This window comes from Myotis brandtii, unplaced genomic scaffold, assembly GCF_000412655.1.
Source record: "Myotis brandtii unplaced genomic scaffold, ASM41265v1 scaffold187, whole genome shotgun sequence".
Taxonomy (NCBI): Eukaryota; Metazoa; Chordata; class Mammalia; order Chiroptera; family Vespertilionidae; genus Myotis; species Myotis brandtii.
The window spans coordinates 2,300,249-2,321,130 of NW_005356944.1; the positions used below are offsets into that span (position 1 = coordinate 2,300,249).

A 20,882-nucleotide genomic window follows, 5' to 3' on the forward strand; every position below is an offset into this window, starting at 1 on the left:
CCGACACGGGGGCGGGGCCAGCTGGTGACGGCGCTGCGGAGCAGAGGTCAGCCCGCCCCCGGCCCCAACTCGCCAATCACCACCCTGGAAGCGGGGGTCGCCGCTCACGCGTCAGAAAGGTTCGGGACGCAAACGCTGCCCCGGTGAAATCAGAAAGCCGGTGTCACCAGCCATCACAATGGGGGCTGCTGTAAGGGCCTGCTGCAGCGGGGGAGCGGGGCCGGCAGCTGATGACAAAGTTACCTCACTGGGTCCCCTAAAAAGGGTTGCCAGCTTGGTACAACATTTTAGAAATACACATTTTGAGCAAACCTAGTCATTTTTTGTAAAGCTTTAAACATAATTAAGATTTTTTTCGTTGCAAACATGTTATTCATTGATGAGGAAATAGAACCAAAGCCGGCAGAGCTGGGATAGCTCTAGGAGGCATTCCATCAAGGCTCCCCGGAGTCATGTTCTGTTTGCTCACGTGTAGACGTGGCTGGTTTTCTCCCCAGCCAGGGTATGAGCTCTGTGTGTCCTCGCAGCACCGCGTCTGTGGTGAGCGCACCGAAGGAGTACTCGCTGCAAAGGCCCGGAGAGGTGCCTTGACTTGGGTGGCGGTAGGGGCTCCACATCCACACTAAGCTGCTGGGCTAGACAACTGAGAGTCCCAGGGCACTGCGCGCCTTCAAGATTCAGCTGTGGTCTAAGGGCACCTCCTGGTGGCCAAAGGGAGGCTATCAGGTGGGTTACTCCCTGTCACCCTCCAACAAAGAGTAGACGTTTGTAGAGAGATGGACTGTTTATCTCTGAGTAGAGCATGCCAGGGTGATTGTCAATCACCGTTCCTCACTGCGATGGCTTCATAGAAGCTGTCCTGATACCATCAGGCACGAATTCCTGAGGCTGCCTTCCTCCTCCCCAACTATTTTGATATGTTTCTTTCACTGGGATCTTTTTGCTTCCCAACTGATTCAGAAGAGGCACTGTTCTTGCAATTCTAATAACAGTCATGCTTGTCTCCCACCTACTGGTATCTACCTCTCTCCTTCCCTTATTCTCTGGCCATTTCCAGTTTCTCTCCACCCTCAAACGTTTAAAACATGTATAGGGACCTCCTTAGCTATTTCTGAAATAGCTTTCACTCATCTTCACAATACCGACGTCACAAATGGAGGCTCTGAACCTGCATCAACCACCTTTATGCACTGTTTTGGGTTCTGTTCTCTCCAATTCCCAGAATTTTCTGAGGTCACCAAAACTAATGTCCTTGGATTAGTATTAACCCTTCTAAACTTTTCATTTCATTCATCATCCTTTCTTCTGTTTTTATACAGTTTCTTTGCATAGCTCTGACTGTACCATTCCATTTCTTTCCCCTGTTTCCTTACTCTTTTTTTTTTGAACAAAGAAAATGACAGCTTTAATGAAATGAAACCCTGTTGTTACCAACATTTCACAGATGTGGGAAGTGGGGTTCAGAGAGGCAGACCACTGGCCTGTGTGACTGCACAGTCCCCTGAAGCACAAGGCCACCAAGCCTCTGAAGACCCCAAATCACCCCTGAACCCAGCAGTTGACTACCAGTCATGGAGGGGACACCACCTCAGCTCAGGTTTGGGGGATAAAAGACCAAAGAGAAGTGATGTCCCCACAATCCCCTAAATCCAGGGGGTCAGGTTTCCTGGGGGCTCCCAGCGGGGCCAGCTTCCTGGGTTAGAGCGGGCATATAGCTGAAGGAGGAGGACAGGCAGGGGTTCCAGTGGGCCGCTGACCTCGGCGCGCTGGGCTATGGTGCCGGCCTCCACCGTGTAGATCTTCCTTGCTCCAGCTTGGGCGGCAAAAAATGACACTTGTCCTTGAAGTCCGCGTGGTTCTGCAGTAGCGCACGCTGGTAGGTGCCTGCCGCACGTCGTCCTGCATCATGTTCTGCTGCTGGGACAGGTGGCCATAAACTGGAAAAACTGCTCGGTGGACTCTTCCGTCTGCTCGCTGAACACCGCCCGTTCCAGGGTACGGCCCCGGCAGGACTTCAGGGTGTTGTAGAAGGGACAGAAATCATGGGGTTTAGCGAACTGGATGAGGCCGCTGTTGCAGCCCAGGGTGATGAGGAAAGGATGCTTGCCCACGCGGCTGCACTCCGTCTCACGGGACACTGAGCACTTGAATGCACATATAACTTCATGGCTGAAGAGGGCGATGCCTGCCGACTCCGGGCCGGTGCGCACCTCGAGGTGCAGCGCCTGCTGCTCCCTGTGCCGCTGGATCTGGCCATTCGCGTCCCCAGTGGTGAGGAGGCGGCACCGGGGAACGCGGACACAGTCGCGCAAGGCCCCACCTGTTTCCTTACTCCTATCTATTCCCTTTTATCTCCTCTCCCTGCCCCTCGTAGGCAATCATTCTAATGAGTTTAATGTGTATTATTTGTTTGTGTTCTTGCAAGACGTGTCTTCTTAGGGCACATTTGCTTTTTCCATTAAAATGTTTTACGTGGAAAATTTCAAAAGGCACAAATTGAGAATATTATAATGAACTCCTACGGACCGTTTACCCAGATTTGGCCATTACATCTTGCTGATACTTCATCTAGCCCCTGTACTCTTTTGGAGGAGGGCTGGAGTTTTTAAAAGCAAATCCCAGACATAATGTAATTTCTCCTATGAAGGCCTCATTATCTGCCTCTAATTAAAACACCTAGCGTATGCTATGCTAATATTGTCTGATACTTATAGTCGATTTTCCCCTAGATTCTTGCAAATATCTTTTTACACTTGGTTTCTTCTAATTTATGTAAATTGTGTTGTAGAGCTCATTGTTTCTAACTTTTTTCACTAAGTGCTATGTTACTGTGTCATATCTAACAACGGAGTAATACTCCATAGCATGCAACCACCATATTTTTCCGATTCATCTCTGAATGTAGGGCATCAGGTTACCTCCAACTCCCCACCATTGTATACAAGGTTGAAATTAGCATCCTTATGCTGATTATTAATGCCCTAACAGATCCATGTGAGAATTTGGGAGGGTATAAACTCAGGGTGAAATTGTTAGGTTGTTCTCTAGAAACCAGTCCATCCTTCCACCTATAGCTGTGAAAACAATAATGACTATCTGTGTAGGAGATGGAGGAGAGCTATCATCATTCCCTCTTCAGTCTTATATTTTGTTAACATCAATGTTTTTTTAAAAAATATATTTTATTGATTTTTTTACAGAGAGGAAGGGAGAGGGATAGAGAGTTAGAAACATCGATGAGAGAGAAACATTGATCAGCTGCCTCCTGCATGTCCCCTACTGGGGATGTGCCCGCAACCAAGGTACATGCCCTTGATCGGAACCGAACCCGAGACCCTCCAGTCTGCAGGCCAACGCTCTATCCACTGAGCCAAACCGGCCAGGGCAACATTAATGTTTTTACCTTTCACTTTTAGGTCTGTAGTTCATTTTGAGCAGTGCTGTCCAAATAGAAACATGTGAGCCATATACATAATTTAAAATTGTCTAGTAAACATATTTTAAAAGTAAAATGAACTTTAATACTTTTGAAACCCAATATAGCTAAAAGATCATTTCAACATATAATCAATATAAAAATTCATTTTTGTTTGTTTTTGTTAATCCTCACCCAAGGATATTTTTTCCATTGATTTTTAGGGAGAGTGGGAGAGAGAGGGGAAGACAGAGAGAAACATCGATATGACAGAAACACATCGATTGGTTGCCTCCTGCAAGAGTCCCAACCAGGGCCTGGGCCGGGGAGGAGCCTGCCCTTGACCAGAATCGAACCCGGGATCCTTTGGTCTGCAGGCCGACGCTCTATTCACTGAGCCATATCGGCCAGGGCAATATAAAAATTCTTAATGAGCCCTGACTGGTTTGGCTCAGTGGATAGAGCGTCGGCCTGCGGACTGAAGGGTCCCAGGTTCAATTCGGGTCAAGGGCATGTACCTTGGTTGCGGGCACATCCCCAGTAGGGGGTGTGCAGGAGGCAGCTGATCGATGTTTCTCTCTTATCGATGCTTCTAAGTCTCTATCCTTCTCCCTTCCTCTCTGTAAAAAATCAATAAAATATATTAAAAAAATTCTTAATGAGATATCTTAACTTCTTTTTTTCCTCTTCAGTCTTTGAAATCCAGTGAGCATTTTGCACTTACAGCACATCTCAATTCAGCTAGCCATATTTCAAGTGCTCAGTAGCCACGTGTGGCTTGCAGCTGCTGTATTGGACAGTGCAGATCCAGCATTCACCTTTGGAGATGGTATTAGGTAAAAATGTAAACATATTTTTAAAAATAATTACTCCATTTTTATGTCCATATTTCCCCATTGATATGTGGTGCCCACATTATTGTATTTTTGTGCTCTAACCTGTCTCAAATCCCTCACTGCTCCATACCATTCTGTCTTCTTTCCTGGAACTTTTCTTCCACTCAGATCTAACGTGTCTCCCAAGACTTACTTCCTGACCTTAGGCTTATTATCTTCTATGTCCTGTCCTTGAGGCTTCATGCACTCTGGTAGCTTTAGCTGCCATGTGTATGTACGTGACGCCCAAATCCCACTTTCATCCCTTTTCCATTCACAATGACTGATTGCACCATTCTGTAGGACCCTCACTTATCTTTTATACATTAAAATGATAATTGCTCCATTAATTTCTCACCCCCATATACATTTCCTCCTAAATTTTCCAATTATTGCTTTCCTCCCAACCCCCAGGCCTGCCTTCTTAGTGTGTAAATACCCAGATTCCCTGAACATTCCGCAATGCTGACTTTTCCTTCATATAATGGGGATTTTACAGTTGTACCTGAAGAACAAGAGGTTACAGTGGTGATGTATTCTTCCATTTAGTCCATGACAGATTGTTTTAATTATATTTATCTACATGTTTACTACGGATATTTCCAAATCTAATTTTCTTAAGAGAAAGGGATATTCTGTGGGCCATCTGGTCTACCAGATCGCATGGTTGGAGGCCATTCTGGGGCTGTTGTGCTAGTCCTGGGCCTGCACACACCTGACCCTGTCTTTGTCATGACTGATGATAGTCAGGGGTCTGCTCAACCAAGGCCCTTAGCCAATTATGCTAACGATAGGGCTGCTTCCCTATAAAGACCTTCTCTGAGCCCCCAAAGAAATGGTTGTGTGTGTGTGAATGGGAAACAATGAAAGAACAAAGGTTTTCCTGTAGGAGGCCTCGAAGGCAAATACTATTTACTCTGAAACCTCCAATTACCAGGCCAGAGACAAGGGGGAATCCTTTTTTTTTCTCTACTTCACTAGGTCTAGAATATTCCCGTTTGTGTATTTATACACTTAGGATGTACTTTGTGGCTTCTCAAGGTATTGTTATTCTATTTCAGTGGACTCGGAACTTACAACTTATCTGATCCCTGTCCGAACACCCTGGATCTTCTCATCTGGGGAGGAGACAGGAGGTGGGATCAGTAATCACCCTCTACGTGCCATATTCTCCAGTTGGGCTGAGCATGGCTGAGACTAGGTTGTGGCAATGCTCTTCAATCTTTCCAATTTTGTTTTTTTAGTCTTTTGTTTTTGAAAACAGTTGCGAGAATCACAAGTGAAGACTGCTGTACACCAGGGAAATAGTCGTTCACTGCTTGTTCACATCATTCTGACCCATGGTGAACTTCTTTGGTCTAAAAGGAGGCTTGACATTGGTCAAACTGGAGGTCATTCTCATGGGAAAATTAGACCAAGGTATGGAGGCTCTCAAAATAATGTGGTTCTTTGAGGGCTTGGAGGCTGGGACAGAATGGAAACCGGACACATAGGAGACTGGAGCCAAAGGGGAAAACATGGGCACAGGCAGGGAGCTTGTGGTCAGGAAAGCAAAGACACCATGAGGCAGTAAGAGAAGCTGAGCTGTTTAATCACCTCCTTGGCCAGACTCAATCAAGGCTGTGGTTGCCCCTGAACAACTCACACCTGGAAGCCATTAAGAGTCGCTGGAGATGGAGTGGCCGCTTGAGTCAGAGGATGAAGAAGGATGGAATGGGGAGCTTCGGTGTCTCTGACTCCATCATCCGGCCATCTTGCCCCCAGGTCCTGCTTCAGCTCTTAGAGGTTCCTGGCTGGTCCCCAGGGGCAAGGCACCAGACAGCGTGCCCTAGCTGTGGTGGGAGAATGACCCTGAGGCAGGGGCAGCCATTCCCCACGTGGCCTACACTGAGGGTGCGGCACTGTCCGCACTGTGGTGGGAATCGAGGTTTAAGGCCGGGGAAGAGGGAAGTCGGGGGAGTAGAATCGGGGGTTGCCTGGGTCCCACCACCAGTCCGGAATTAAATAGCAGAAGAGAAGGGTTGTCCATGGGAACACTGACTTGTCCCCGGAGACAGTTCCTGGTGATGGGCTGACCTTGGCAACAGACCCTAGCAGCAGGCAGTTGTCCTGACAAGAGGGTGGTCCCAGTTGACAGTCCCTGGCAGTTTCCTGAACAAAGGGAGGAGCTAGCCGGGGAGTCTTGCCCCCAACTACTTATTCTTCTTGAAGAAGCTGAAGCGCTTTTCTCGCTCTCGTTCTCTGCCGTCCTTGCTGCGAAGTACCACGGGCCCCTCAGCCCCGACCGGTGACACTGGGGGCATTGTCATGGCCCGGGTCATGCCCCGGGTGGCACTGGGCACCGTTGGCTCTTCAGGCTCTCCAGAGGCAGAGGACGCAGTGGCAATGGCTGCATTCACCACCCGCAGCCACGAGCTCATCTCTGCCTACAGGGAGCATGGAGACAACTGGTCAGCTTCAAGGGCGCTGTGCTGAGGCCTCCGGCCTGTGGACAGCGGGGAAGCTTGGGAGGAGGCGGCAGAAAAATGGTTTGACTATTTCATGTCATTGGAGAAAAAGGCCCCTTAAGACAGGGAACATGTTTTGGTGTGGCCTTCACAAGCATCCAGGTGGCACACTGGGGGCTGTCTGATTACAAAGAATGAGACACTTAAGGAAAAAGAGAGCAAAGGGGGAAGAAAGGAGAATCTACAATTGGAGGTTCTAAGAATGGCAATGGGAGAGAGGGGTGTGGGCGGAGAGGGGGCAGCTCACCTCATCCTTGGCTTGGAATAAATATTCTTTTCCATCCTGTAAGCTGTTGGGAGAGAGAGAAGGCTCAGGACAGAGCTGAGAATCGGGAGTGGCCCCATCAGTGCTGGTAGGAGTTCAATCATCAGCCAGAGGCCAGGCTGGAGAACATGCCTGCTGGGGCCCTCGGAGCCAGGTCAGACACCTCTGCACATCCTCGTCTCAGGACTGTGCGGAAGCAATGCTTCCTGATTGGCTACAGAGGACCAGGGTGACCTCACTTCCACCCCAGGCCATGCCTCCAGCTCTGGTGCTTGCTGGTGGCAGGGGCAGGCTCCTGGAGGTCCCTGGAGGCAGGGGAATGCCAGCACCCTGTCCTCAGATATCCCATCCAGGACAATTTTTCAGCCTGACATGGTCAGCCATCAGGCCTGAGTCTTGGAGCTCCTGCTCCCCTTGGTGTGAAATATAATGTACCCCCTGGCTCCCCGCTTCTCCCATCTCTCCACCTGTCCCCAAATGCCGCTCTGACTCCCCATCCCATCCTGAGGGTACAGTGCTGTTCCTACCCCAGCTTGAAAACATGTTTGCGCTTCCGATAATCAAAGGCGACACTGCCCTGGGCCCTGGCCAGGCTGACAGGCACTTCTCCGTGGTATGGCACTCCCGTGCTGGCTGCCTTCACATCCTTGTAGAAACCAAGGCTCCCATGCCGCAGGACACAGTACACATTCTGCCATGACCTGGGAGGGACATGGTGCAGGTGACGAAGCGAGACAGGCAGACTGACCAGCTTTTATGGGAGCCCCGGGGAGAGCGTGGGTGTTCTAGGATTTCCAGTGCCACTCTGTTCGTAGGCCTGTCATTTTTACACCCTCCTGGCCTTCGGGAGGCCCCACTCTGCTCCTGAGTCCTACCCCTTCCCTAGAGAACTCTCCTCCTGCAGGGCACCCCCCACTCCTCCCATCTATTTAGCAAGAGGTTCTGGGGAAGCCTCTTCAGAGGCAGGGACTGGAGAGGCCACAGCACTGAGGCCAGACCCGCTACCTGTTGGCAGCCTTCTTGCCGAAGGCCTCCATCTCCTGCTTGCGGCACAGCATCCCCTCCATCTGTTCCTGGGCAGAGAGCTCTGGGCCTCGAGAGGGCAAGGTGGCAACCCGGGCTGACTCAGATGACCTGCTCTGGGGCAGGATAGGAGGGGCCGAGCCCTGTATCCGGGTCTGCCTCTCTCCCTGGGGCCCGTTGGTCTCGCCTCCTGGGCCAGACGCCTGTGGGGAAAAGAGTCTGTGTCAAAGGATGAGGGGGCCGATAACTAGCCTGGATGTCAGAAGCTTGAAGTCCACCAGCTGGGCTTTCTGCCCCCAAGTGTCCTTCGAGCCTCTGCCCTCTCCTGACCTCAGTGTCCCCACCACCCAGCGCATACCCCTCTTCGTCCCTCCAGATATCAACACCCACACCTCCCGGAGGAACTCACAGGCCCTTCTGGGAAGCTGCCCTGCTCAAGTCTTTGTTGTTCCAACAGGGGCTACAAGGACAAGAAGCTTTAAGAGTATGTGCAGGACACGGGGCTGAAATTCTGATAGGGCACAGGGGCGTGGGGCTCACCTGGGGGGACTCTCCATCTGTGCAGACTCCGTTAATGCTGGCTGCCTGTGTGGGTGCTGGTAGCCGGGGGTGGGCTCTGGAGCGGCAGATGACACAGAATAATGTAAGTCCTTGGGCTGCTTAGCTTCAGCCTCCTCCTCCTCCCCAGATGCCCCCGCTCGCACCCGTCCCAGGAAGCATCAGGAGCCGTCTGGCCGTCCTCAAGGACCCCTCCGGGCAGACTGGCTGTGGGCTCCGGAGCAGGGGGCTGTTTCCTCCGTTCCTCCTCTTCTCTCTTTCTTTTCCGCTCCTTCTCCTGCTCCTCCAACTGTCAAAACATTCTGAGGTCAGAGCATAGAAGGTCTCATTTAAAAGGACCAGGGAGGTGGGGAAGATGAAATGTCTCAGCTCTGGTCTGTGGACACAGAAAGGAAACTATAATTCCACGAGAAGAAACGGGGGAGGAGGTGTCTCACAGCGTCACTCGGGGGAATGACGACTCCTAAAGCTGTGGTGACAACATGGCACTCTTGGCTCACATCTGGGAGATGCTGGTGCAGTGGGAGGAGAGGAACTGTCTTCTTCCAGCGAAAGGGAGCACAGGCCCAGGGTAGCGGGACGGGGCGGGCATCCCTGGGGTCCTGTGGCCCTCACCGCGGTGAGCTTCTCCAGCGCACTGAAACGCTCCTCCCAGGCCACTGCTGACTTCTGGAAGGCCTCGTGCCGCTTGATGAGGTTCTCGACTTCATCAACTGTGCAACCCAGCTCAGCACTTCGCACCAGTGGCTCTTGGCTGCACAGCCAGGCCTCGGCCATACCTGCGTCTCTTCCAAACACGAGCACCTCCAAAACTGCAGGGATGGGGGCGGGGATCACAGGAAACGGCAGGTCAGAGTGGACATCAGCAGAGCACTGTAACCATGTCAAAATTAGGGCACAGAGAACGCTACTGCCCCAAAGCAGGAGCACAGGGCAGAGCCAAGGGCGGGAGCCTCGAACTCCATGCCCAGGATTCCTGGTCTGACTCTGGAAACTACAGGATTCAAGACCCCCAGCCCCTCCTGGCAGGCCTGGCACCCTCACCAAGCTGGAGCCAGTCCATCTTCTCCTGCCACTTGTCTGCGGTCTCCTGGCGCCGTGCCTGCAGCTGAGACAGCTTCTCTGAGATCTAGGAGGGGGGGAGGGGTTGGGGGGGGAGGAGGCAGAGATGCGAGTTAGCACCCTGCTGGGCTTTTCGGAGACTCTGGGGGATTGACACAGGGGAACTAGTGATTTCTGATTTCAAGAGGCAGACAGTTCTGGGCAGCGGGGGGCGGGCGGATGGAATGGGACTCCCTGAACAGCACTGAGGGGAGAGAGAGTGAACGGTTTCTGTAAAGAAAGGATGAGGAAGCAGAAAGACTTGGGAGCAAACGCAGCATTAAGGCCTCCGCCATAAGGATGACCCGGTTGTGCCCAGGCCTCGCCCACCTCCTCAGCTGCATAGTGGCTCCTGGCGAGCAGCCCCTGCCCCATGTCGATGCAAGAGGAGAAGCGGTCGGCCCTGGCCTCGATCTCTGCTTTGATGCCCTGGTGGTTCTTGATAACCATGTCTGCGGAGGACACATCCCTGGGGGTACAGAGACCACATCACAACCCTGCTGCCCACGACCCTTTCCCAGCCACCAGCTCCCAACCCCTGTAGGCCACGGGCACCGCGGGCCTCACCGGGGCCGCTCCTGGGCATCCATCTGCAGGTTCACCCCGTCCATCCACAGCATCAGCTCCCGGACAGCCATGAAGAAGCGGAACTTGTCTGTCGTGTCCAGCAGCAGCTGGCGGCGGGCAGCAGAGTTTCCCTGAAGCTGGGCCCAGGCCTCCGTCACAGCCTGCATGTGGCGGCCGATCTCCTCGGCCTTGTCTCCGGCGTAGGCCTTCTGCAGCCGGTGGCCATCGTCCTGCACCTGCTGGACCTGCAGGGCCCAGCTCCGAGTCAGGCAGAGCTGGAGACTCTGAGGAGCTGCAGTCTCCTCCCCCACGCCCCACCCTCCCCCACGCCCCACCCTGGCCTCTGCTCGCCCGGCCTGCCCATTTACCAGCTAGAGGAGCAGAGGAGGAGCAGGGGGTGAGGGCTGGGAAAGATGACAGCTGGTGCTCAGAGTAAGCTTTGTCATACTCTGCCCTGTTGGGTCCCAAGTGGGAGCCTGGGCTTAGCCTGGGGAGCAGCCCTTTAGAAGGGCGACTAGCCAGTTGGGCTTTCAGAGGCTTGTCCAAGACGTGAGAGACCCCCGGAATGGCTAGAATGAGATTTTCAGCCTGAAAGAGGGATTGGATGGGGGGTGACTGGGTTTAAATGGTTGCAGGAAGGATCTTTGCTTGGTTTGTGTGGTTCTAGAGCTCTAGTTGGGTGGGCCCGATAGCTGGATTTTAGTCCAACGTGAAGAATACTTGAGCCTTTGGGACCATGTGACAATGTCACGGGCCCTCAGGAGGCTTGTCATTGAAGGTGTGAATGTGGTGGTGAGATGTCCTCTGGCCAGAGATGTTTACATAGAGCAATTCCACCTCATCCCTAAATGGCCTTCCAGAGGATGCCAACCCCGGCATTTCTGAGGGGCCCCCTGGCCTTTTCTACCAAGTCCCCTCCAAGCCACCCCTGACCTCACTTGCTGAGTCAGACCTGGGCGCTGAGGGCCTGGATGTCGTGCTCGAAGGCACAGTGCCGGCGCTGCAGGGCTTCGGCCGCGTTGAGGTCTCGGCCGGTCCCATCGGGAAGCTGCTGCTGCTTTTGCTGCACCCGCGCCAGGGCCTGGCGGGCCCCGTGCAGGAAGCGCTGTAGCTCATACGCAGCTGCCAGCACCTGACCCCGCGTGTCCAGCAGCTCGAGCAGGTCAGCCCAGGCCTCGTTGAGGCTGTCCTTCCACTCGGCCACGGTGGCCCGGGCGGCATGGCCCCCGTCGATGAGCCCGTTGGCCAATGCGTTGGCACTATCCACGCGCTCCTGGCCGATGGTGCTCGTGTCCCGGGAGAACTCTCGGAATTTGTCCCGGAGCATCTGGTGGAGGGAACAGGTGCACAGACAACTCTGACTCTGGCCCCTGCCTAACAGGACGGGGGGCGGGGGTGAGTCTTCTCTCCCCTGGGCCACACGGACCAAAACAGGCTTCTCCAGCTGGGCTAAGCCCGTGAGCAGATGCCAGTGGTTCCCAGTGACCCTGGATCTGATGAACACCCAGGCCCTCAACAAGGCAGTGGGGGCGCTTGCAACCTTCAGCCTACAGACAGGGGTACCTTACACTGTCTAGTTCTGCTGGAAAAGAGTGATTGCTAATTTCCTTTTCACCCAGTTCTGTGCACAGCCTCAGTCCTCCTTTCTGCACAATTCTTCAACTTAAACACCTCAAAACCCAGGAGGACAGTGCTGCTCAGCCTGGTCTGCACCCACCCCGTGCTGCCCGCGCAGGATGGGGCCCCAGTCTCCCAGGGGGACCTCTACTTGCCCAGGAGCTGACTGGCGGCTGGTGTCCTCTCCGCACTCACCGTCACGTGCTCGTAGTCCTGGCCCAGCTCGTGCGAGGCTGCCACCACCTCGCGCTCCTGGATCCACTGCTCCAGGTCATCCAGCTCACGGCGCAGCTGGCACAGCCTCAGGTGCTCCTGCAGGCGCTCCCGCCGCTCTCCGGCCAGCTCCTTCAGGCCAGCGTACAGCTTGTCCACCTGGGCTTGGCGGATGGATATCCGTGTGCTGTGGGGGAGGGGGAGCGGCCCAGCACTTAGGATCCCCTGCTCGGATCCCCAGCCTGCCTCGTAGAGTCCTGTCCCTCTTAGCCAACCAACGGCACCTTCCTGGACGGATCTGTGTGCACGTACACGGGAGGCTCCATGATCCCTGCACCTTCTTGGAGCTGCTCCCCTCTCCCCCAAGCACTGGGTCCCCTGATGCCGCCGTGCTCACCTCTCTGGGTGGTCGTGGTCAATCATGTCTTGGCTGCTGGCTGCCAGCTGGTGGATGGTCTGGGCGTAGTCAGCCAGGGCTTGCTCCAATACCTGATGCTTCTTCACCTCGGCCTGGGCGCTCAGCTCATCCTGGGGGCCGGACAGTGGTCATCAGGGAGGGTCACGGGGAGGAGAGAAGCAGGTGACAGCCTGGCTCTGCCCTGGCCCTCACCTTGGCTTTCTCCTGGCCCATCATGTGTAACTCCTGCTCCCCCATCCAGGCCTCGGCCTCGGCGGCATCTCGGTAGAACTGCTGGGCTCGCAGGGCCTCTTCGAGTCGCTTCCCTCGAAGCTCCAGCTCATGGCTCAGGCGTTTCCACATTTCCTGTAGCTCAGCCAGCTCCGGGCCTGCCGCGGCCGCACCCAGGGCACGCTGCCGCTCCCTTAGGTCCGCAATCCGTGGCTCGTGGCCTTGTATCTCCTTTTGCAGCGTCTGTCCCCAGCAGCAGAAGAGCACACACTGAAAAGCTTGCTAAGGGACCCCCTTACACCTACTCAACATCAAGCCCCCTCACACTCTTGCTTCTCCTCCTTCCTGAATCCTCTGCACTTCCCCTCCCTTCCGGCCCAAGGATATGGTGGTAAAGCTCCTTCAATTCCATGATCTTTTCCTGAGGGAACCCACCCTCCACGGCTAGCGAAGGCCAACCATGAAGTCTAGGGTCACACCCAGCATCGAAGGGGAGCCAGAGAACCCCCAGGTCTTAAGAAAAACCATCTCCCTGTCCCAGGAGGCTCTTGGGACCTTGCCTTTTGCCTTTCGCCTCTGCCTCACCTGGTTTTTCTTCATGAGGAGCTGGACACTGGGCAGGTCCTTGCCATGCTCCCTGGAGCTGGCCATGGGCAGACGCTCCGTCACCCACAACTGAATGAGAAAGGAGGGGTGAGTGGAGGTCCGCAGGGCAAAGTAGAAGCTGGGAGCTGGAGAGCGGGTCAGCTGGGGGGAGGTGTTCTAGGGCTCCTGGTGTGTGTGCAGGAAACGACCATCTCTGGTTCTGGGGAAAAGGGACTTCCAGGGCATCCCCAAGTGTCCCTAGAGGGCTGGTTTTCAATGCCAAAGGGGAGGAGAACACGGCTGCCATTTCCCCAGCGCAAGGCCGGGGGCAGTTTGCCGTGGGGACGAGGCTACCGGATCCCCGACCCTAGGGACTCACGATCTCGTCCTCCACATCCCGGTGGAACTGGTGCTGCTCGCGGGAGGCCTGCAGGCGCTGGCAGCGCTCCCTCATGGGCTGGCACAGGGCCCTGAACTTCTCCTCCACAGCCCGCGAGGTCCTCTCCACCTCCCCTGCACCCTGGTCTTCCTGGGCCAGAGCTTTGGCCTGGGCCTGGATGGCCTCCACCTCCTTCTCCCGCACGGCCATCTCCCGTTCCAGCATCTGCCGACCCGCAAGAGGAAGATGTTATCCCCGCGCTTCCACCATCGACCTCAGAGGGGACCCTAGTCAATATCAAGCCCATCGTGATTACTTACCCTGGGCTCAGCCCAGGGAGAGCATCCCTCCCGGCCTAGACAGTGGACCTCAAGCTTTAATATACATAGGAGTCCGGGGAAGGGGGCCCTCGTAACTGTGCCAGTTAGCAATCCATTGCCTCGCAGTCCCAAATCCACCTTTCCTGCCCTGTTGGAGACATGAGAACTGGACCCTGGAGATACTTCTCCTTCGCCAGCTGGTGCAATGCTGGGCCCTGCCAGTAGAGGGTGACGGAGGGACACCACAGGCACAGAGAGGGGGGCTTCTGCTTTTGGCTTTTCTTCCAGCGCCTCCGCAAAACTGCCCGCAGTGTCCAGGAGACCCAGTGGCTATCACCCCCCAGCAGGTTTCCCTGGCATCAGTGACGACGTCCTGCTGGCCAGCTTTGGCCTGCCAGCTTCACACCTGCTCTGGCCCGTGATTCCCCAGCAAATTCCCAATGCCATCAGCGGGCCTCTGCCCTCGCCAAAGGTTCCAGAACTGAGCCTTGGGGTGTCTGAGAACGACCTCCCCAATCTCCAGAGCTACAGGCTGCCTCTCCCGTCTCCTGCACTCATCACTCCAGCAAAGGCTCCCGCGCACCTGCTGCTTCTTGAGCAGAATGTTGACGCTGGTGAGGTCCTTGCCGTAGTCATCCGAGTGCAGCTGGGCCTGCAGGCTCAGCAGCCAGCTCTCCAGGGCAGAGCAGCTCTGGGCAAACAGCTCTGCCCGGTTGGCATCGAAGAGGCTGCGGGCCTTGGCCTGGGTGGTGGTCTCCAGCTCATCCCAGCGCCTGTGCAGGTCCTCCAGCTTCTCTGACACCAGGGCTTTCAGCTCTGGCTTCTCGAGGCTCAGCTCCCGCCCTTCCTGGGTGGTGGGGCAAAGAAGAGTAAGTGTCAGAATTAGACACCACAGCGCTGTACAGGCCAGAGAACTAAAGGGCAGCAGGGACCTAAGTGTGAGCAATAATTCCGAGTTCTTGTGTGTCCTCCTTAACATGCTCTTCTCGAAGGTTTGGATCCCCCTCTAAACTTCCCTACCTTGCTGCTGATCACACTCAGCTCCCCTTCAAGGTCCAGCTCAAATCTCATCTCAACTAAGGAGCCTCTGCGATCTCCCCTAATTCGAGTTCCCCAGTGCTTGCCGTTTCTAGTGATACATCGCACATGGTCTTGTGTTATTTGTTATCGTTTCGTCTTTCTCAGCTCCTCACCCCTCACCTGACCTGTGGCAAGTGAATCTCTCCTGTCCCCCCACTCCCAGCCTTTCTGCTGGAGGGCTTTGTTTCTGGGGAGGTGAGGGAAGCAGAGTCCCTCGACCTGCAGGCAAGGCAGTGATGGACGGAGTGGTGGACAAACAGCATTTTGGTGCTTTGGTTGGGATGACTCTGACGCATGCTCGGCGCCCAGGGCGCCACATTAGGACTGAGCACCAGCTGCCCACTGGGGTAGCCAGCGTGGCAGGGGGCCCTTTCCTGACCACCTACCCCGCTCCGTCTCAGCTGCCCACTGCCCACGGGTGTTTCCTATGACCAACTCCCATTCTAATGGCCTGCACGGGAAGCCCTGCTTCAGGGGAACAGAAATCACAACACACAGTATCAGAGTCTAACGCTGCTGGGGTAACTTCACAAACCTTTAGTGGATTATGCACAGTCCTTACGTGGTGATCAGGGCTTTTCATGACCATTTCTGGCCCAGGATTTTCCCACCTTTTCCTCCCTGGGGCCCCTTCACGCATTCTGTGTTCCTAGATTGGCTTATCCCTTGGCTCCTATATAGACACCCACTTCCACCTCTCTGGTTTCCAGCTGCACTGTCTCTACCTAGAAATATCTTCCCTCCAGTATCTCTGCTCGTCCAAATCCCACTCACCCTTCACGCCTGCCTGAGGCTCCTGCTTCTAGGATTCCCACCCCGTCTCTCAGAGTCCAGGCTTTATTGGTTCTCTTACTGTGCTCCCAATATTCTGCTTTATATTTAACGTATCTACTTGTGTATATGACTCAGATCCTGGCCACAGTGGCATCCTGGAGGGTAGAGCCCGCAGTGGCATCACCTGTCCCCCCTCAATATACAAGGCTTTGCATATTGTAGCACCAAGTAAATGTTTGCGGAACAAATGGAAACACGGAATACACACTGGTCTCCTCTTCTGCCCAACCAGTGTGCCCCTGAGGGAAGGAAAGTATCTTTTCTATATACTGTGCAGCCCCTAGCAGAGTGCTGAGCACATTAATCTTGCCCAGCAACACTTGTTGAGTAGAAATAAAGTTTTGCCTGTGCTCAGCTCTTGAGGAAGAGCTGGGTGGGAGAGCAAATACCAGGAATAACAAGACTCAAAAGCAGGGGCTGGCAAACTGCGGCCCTGTTTTTATAAATCAAGTTTTTCTGGCACACAGCTACACTGTCCATTTGTGTATTCCTGTGGCTGCTTTCCACTACGATGGCAGAATTAAGCGGTCGCAGCAGAAACGGTAAGGCTCAAAAATCCTGAAGTGTTCACCACCGGCCTGTTCCAGAGGAAGTGCTGACCCTGCGGAGGACTGTCATCCTGCTCTGGACCCCGGAATAGTTGTTGCGTTGACCCAAAACCGCAGTTTGGCTCCTTACTAATTTGTATTTTCTCAACGTTCTGGAGTCACTGTCCCATAGACCTAGAACGTTTGTTCCTCAGGGTGGGATTTCCCACCTTGGAAGGTTGGCATGGGAGGCCCCATGACCTCTGACCCTGAAAGAGCCACATCCCGAAGCCTGGGTCCTCCCCTGCACTGTGGCTGGGACCTGCCCAGAGAAGCCCAGGGGTCTCGTCCTGCTGCCCCATCGCCCCGCTCACCTTGTCCACCTTGTCCAGCCAGTCCTTATTGGCGGCCAGCTCCGCCATGAACGCCTGGTGCTTCTGCCACTTTGTGTGCAGGTTGCGGGCCTCGTCGTAGGACACGTCCTGGGCCGTCAGCATCTTCTCATCGATCCAGAGTTTCAGCTGGACAGGCACAGAGCAGGGATGGAGAAAGGCACGTACATCTCAGAGGGAGGGAAGAGCGAGGCATAAAGTGGGGGCAGGTGAGCGGGGAGAAGTGGCGGATGTGGGAGAAGCTGGGCGGGCTTCGCCTGCTCAGGGGACACGGCAATGGACTAGTTCTTGGCTCAAAGAGCCAGGGCGCCGTGGAAGGGATGGCTGGGGCGTGTCGGAGGGGACAGGGGGAACTGAGCCTCACCTCATGACAATCTTGTAAGAAATGCTGCTGCTCTCGGTTGTCCCGAAGACGTCCCAAAAGCTGTTGCACTGCTTCTTGATTCTTCCCGTGTCTGTAACGACAGCCCCTTGTGAAACTCTTGAACTGGCTGTGAAGGGCTCATGACCCTCCAACTAACCCCGAAGCCTCCAGTCCTCCTCCTCTGGGCACAGTGCCTTCCAGGTACATTGTAGAACAGCCAGAGTCCGATCCAGCGCCCAGCTCCCCTGGGTGACTTCATTTGCTCCCGTGTGAGGAAGGCAGAACTTCCCAGCCCATGGCTTAGGCCCTCTCTGACCACTGGGCCCTCCTTCCTCTACTTCTTGTCAGCCCCCCAGCCCCATCGGCCAGGCTGACCTCCGTGTTCTCCATCTTTGAGGCCACCCTGCTTTCACTCATTTCCCTCTCGAACCCTCCATCGGCCCCGTCCTCATCCTACCTCCTCTCGATGGAGTCCGCCTTCTCTCGGATCTTCTCCGCGTGGATGTTGCCCTCAGACACCAGCTGCCGCCCGGCCTCCAGGAGCCCGCGGATCCGCTCCCCGTTGGCGTCCATGGTGCTCACGAAGTCTTCCAGTTTTTTTATGGTAGCGTCCGCAGCCTGGAGTGTCCCTGGCATCTCCGTGTGAGACAGAACGTATTCCTGTGTGGGAGGGGAGGTAGCCAGCTCGCTTCTCAAAGCAGAACTCGGTTCTCAGACACAGAGGCCACCCAGGGAGGGCAGGGCAGACCGCCCAGCCGTAGGTCAGGCGGGATGGTGCCTGACTGCGTGGAATCTCAGGAAGTTATAGGGAGCTGGGCTGGAGAAGCTTTAAGGGTCCAAATCCTATTCCACCCCCTTTCTAGCTATTGAGTCCGTTTCTTTAGTAATTATATGACAAGCCAGCTTATGTCAATTTTGGTAAGTCATGGTCCATATTTTTCTAACATGTTCTTCCTGCCCATCCTGTTTCCTCAACTACCCCACCTGCTGCCGTATCCCTCCCCATCCACCTCTCTCCTTCACATGCCCCTGTCCCTACTTCCCGCTTCGTCCTGACTTATGCCCTGGGCTCTCACCTGGCTGCTGAGCACGCCCTCGGCCTGGCGAGCATCCCGCAGGAACCCCTGGAAGCCATGGGCCTGGGCCAGGCAGCCCTGCCGGCTCTCCCACATGCGGCCCAGCTCCTCCCAGCCGGTTCCCAGGGCTTCCAGTCGCTGCCGTAGGAAGAGGCACTGGGGATCGGCCTGGTCCCGGGTCACCTCCTCACCCAAGGCCCGCAGCCGGCTGTACTCGCTCTGGGCCCGCTCCACCTCTCCCCGCAGGGCTGCGTGTTGGGCCAGGAGGGCCTCTGCCTCAGGCAGGGTGGCCGGCCCTTCTTCAGAGGCCACAGCAGTCTGCGTGCGACCCAGCCAAGCCTGGAAGTCATCTAAGCTGCGCAGGAAGTCCTGCAGCCGCCGTGCCTCACCCAGCGACTCCTCTCGACGTCTCATGGTGGCCCTGAGGTCCTCCCAGCCGGCTTGCACCTCTCCAAGCCGGGCATGGATGGCAGAGCTTTGGGCGGGGTGGCCAGCAGCCAGGGCATTTGCCTCTCGAGTCAGTTCACCCACCCGGGTGGCGATGGCCTCCAGGTCCCGCTCGGTGCCGGCCAGCTTGCGCTGCAGTGCCAGCACCCCAGCCAGGTCATTGCCCAGGCCCTGGGTGGACTCGATGACCTTGGTCTTTTCTCTCATCCAGGCCTGGGTCTCCGTGCACTCCAGGTGGTAGTTCTGGATGCTCAGGGCTGATGTCAGAGCTGCCTTCTTGCCATCCGCCAGGGACCGAAACTGCTGCCACCTGAGAGTGGAGGGAGGGTCTGATGTCTGGAGTGGCTCAGCTTCCCGCCCTGTCCAGGTACACCTGGAAGCTTCTTCCCTGCCTCTCTCTCCCCACCCCCTCCATCCTCTTGTCTCCATCTTATTGCTCCCTGTCCAGGCTCCAGCCTCTTCACACGACCTTGCCCCCTTTCATCTTTCATTATTCCCCTACCCCCAGCATCTTCCAGACCACCTTCCCACCACATTTTTGACCTCCATCACATGCCCTACAGAACTCTTCTGGCTGCCATCCCATCTGCTGTGTCCTCTCTCAGTTCCCTAGTCCCGCCCTCCAGCCACCTGTGGTTGAGCTGCTTCTGGGTGTTGACGATGCTGTCCTTGCCCGCGGGGTTGGCCTGCAGCAACTGCTCTGCAATGGTGTTCACGGCAGTAATTCGAGCTGCGAGGGCATTCATTTCTGGCTCCAGGGTCTCGAACCTGAGGGGGTGGCAGAGCCGAGTAAGATCGGCAGGAGGTGGTGATGCACCTGCAACCTCCCTAGACACCCATGGAAACTCCTCTCCGTCAGCAAGAAGCTTGTTTATAGGAGCCTCTCACCTCTTACCTACAAGGCTCATAGTCTCTGTGGGTCAAGGGGGAGTCCCCAACTCCCCTAAACAAGTAGAAAAACGGTCGTCTCTAGAGTTGCTCAAAAAGATGTAAAAGTTAACGGCCAGGGCCTAATCCTGGCACAGGGCCCCAGCCTTCACCAGAACCTACCTTAGTCCTCTGGTCCTTACTCCTTAGCTGCCTATCTGGGACCCATGTTAAAAATGAACTGATAACCAAAAATATGTAACTGATAAAGATGTGAAGCATAATTTCTCCCAGGGACATTTTACATTCTCAGAGATTGTCAGCAAACATTTTCCGTAAAGGGCCACATAGTGAATAGTTTAGGATTGTGGGCCATATGGTCTTTGTCACAAGTATTCAGCTCTGCTGTCTTTGAATGATGTGTAGATGAATGAGTGTGGCTCTGTTCCAATAAAGCTTTATTTACAAATACAGGCTGTGGGCCGGATTTGGCCCAAGGGTTGTAGTTTGCCAACCCGCCATGGGATAATTTGAAAACTATTTTAAAACCACCAAGAAATCTGACTATAGAGTGAGTAGTAGATGATAGTAAGGCATTGCTAATTTTGTTCTGTGTAATAATGATATTGTGGTTCTATAAAAAATACGACCTTTCTATATGATTTTAACATTTATTATTCTGTAAATCAAGCTACTTCATGAGGTCAATCAGTGTCTCTATCTAAAGGTTTATAACTTCAAAGCCTTAGCTATTTTAAGTCCACACACACACAATTAAAAAAATAAGTTTAAGAATACTTCCTCATATTTCTTAAAGGATGCATTCTGGAGAATGTAGAGATGAAATGATAATATTGGGGATTGGCTTTTGAAAAGGAAAATGAATCCAATAGAGCAAGATATTAATAATTACTGAACCCGGGTGGAGGATATATAGGAGTTTGTTGCACAATCTTTTCTACTTTTGAGTATGTTTAGCAGTTTTCATTAAAACAACAACAAAAGACCAGACTCAAAGGGATACAGCAAGAGCAGGCAGTTTCCAGTGGGACAGGCCATACCTCTCCCCAGCCCCCCAACTCACAAGGCCATTCCGGAGGGAGCCTGCAGGGGGCCTACCTTTGCTGCACCACCTCCAGGTCCTCCAGGCGCTCGGGCAGGGTGAGCCCGTTGAGCCACTGCTCCTTCTCCTCCACCCACAGCCCGCAGGCCCCGGCCTCGCTGAGCATGGTGTAGCGTGCC

The 20,882-nt window shown here is 54.6% G+C and overlaps 2 protein-coding genes across 3 annotated transcripts in view; both read right to left on the minus strand.

The window, feature by feature from the left end:
• Positions 1 to 485, minus strand: part of RBM4B (RNA binding motif protein 4B) — an 11,490-nt gene extending 11,005 nt beyond the window's left edge. The window contains exon 1 of one of the 2 annotated variants that reach the window (XM_005864293.2): positions 470 to 485. The gene's annotated coding sequence lies outside the window, so the exon portion shown is untranslated. The remainder of the gene's footprint in view (positions 1 to 469) is intronic. The other variant, XM_014538085.1, reaches the window with a different exon arrangement.
• A 5,378-nt stretch (positions 486 to 5,863) lies between these two features.
• Positions 5,864 to 20,882, minus strand: part of SPTBN2 (spectrin, beta, non-erythrocytic 2) — a 48,732-nt gene continuing 33,713 nt past the window's right edge. The window contains exons 15-38 of the mRNA XM_014538222.1: positions 20,760 to 20,878; positions 19,404 to 19,541; positions 18,327 to 19,083; positions 17,708 to 17,910; positions 17,251 to 17,341; positions 16,869 to 17,015; positions 14,637 to 14,900; positions 13,734 to 13,958; positions 13,355 to 13,444; positions 12,752 to 13,012; positions 12,539 to 12,669; positions 12,124 to 12,328; positions 11,264 to 11,638; positions 10,312 to 10,556; positions 10,075 to 10,213; positions 9,688 to 9,772; positions 9,259 to 9,455; positions 8,790 to 8,932; positions 8,626 to 8,701; positions 8,495 to 8,545; positions 8,068 to 8,288; positions 7,590 to 7,763; positions 7,045 to 7,087; positions 5,864 to 6,716 (exon numbers count right to left, since the gene is read on the minus strand). Coding sequence (XP_014393708.1) covers positions 6,483 to 6,716; positions 7,045 to 7,087; positions 7,590 to 7,763; positions 8,068 to 8,288; positions 8,495 to 8,545; positions 8,626 to 8,701; positions 8,790 to 8,932; positions 9,259 to 9,455; positions 9,688 to 9,772; positions 10,075 to 10,213; positions 10,312 to 10,556; positions 11,264 to 11,638; positions 12,124 to 12,328; positions 12,539 to 12,669; positions 12,752 to 13,012; positions 13,355 to 13,444; positions 13,734 to 13,958; positions 14,637 to 14,900; positions 16,869 to 17,015; positions 17,251 to 17,341; positions 17,708 to 17,910; positions 18,327 to 19,083; positions 19,404 to 19,541; positions 20,760 to 20,878 — 4,614 coding nt within the window. The 3' untranslated portion in view covers positions 5,864 to 6,482. The remainder of the gene's footprint in view (positions 6,717 to 7,044; positions 7,088 to 7,589; positions 7,764 to 8,067; positions 8,289 to 8,494; positions 8,546 to 8,625; positions 8,702 to 8,789; positions 8,933 to 9,258; positions 9,456 to 9,687; positions 9,773 to 10,074; positions 10,214 to 10,311; positions 10,557 to 11,263; positions 11,639 to 12,123; positions 12,329 to 12,538; positions 12,670 to 12,751; positions 13,013 to 13,354; positions 13,445 to 13,733; positions 13,959 to 14,636; positions 14,901 to 16,868; positions 17,016 to 17,250; positions 17,342 to 17,707; positions 17,911 to 18,326; positions 19,084 to 19,403; positions 19,542 to 20,759; positions 20,879 to 20,882) is intronic.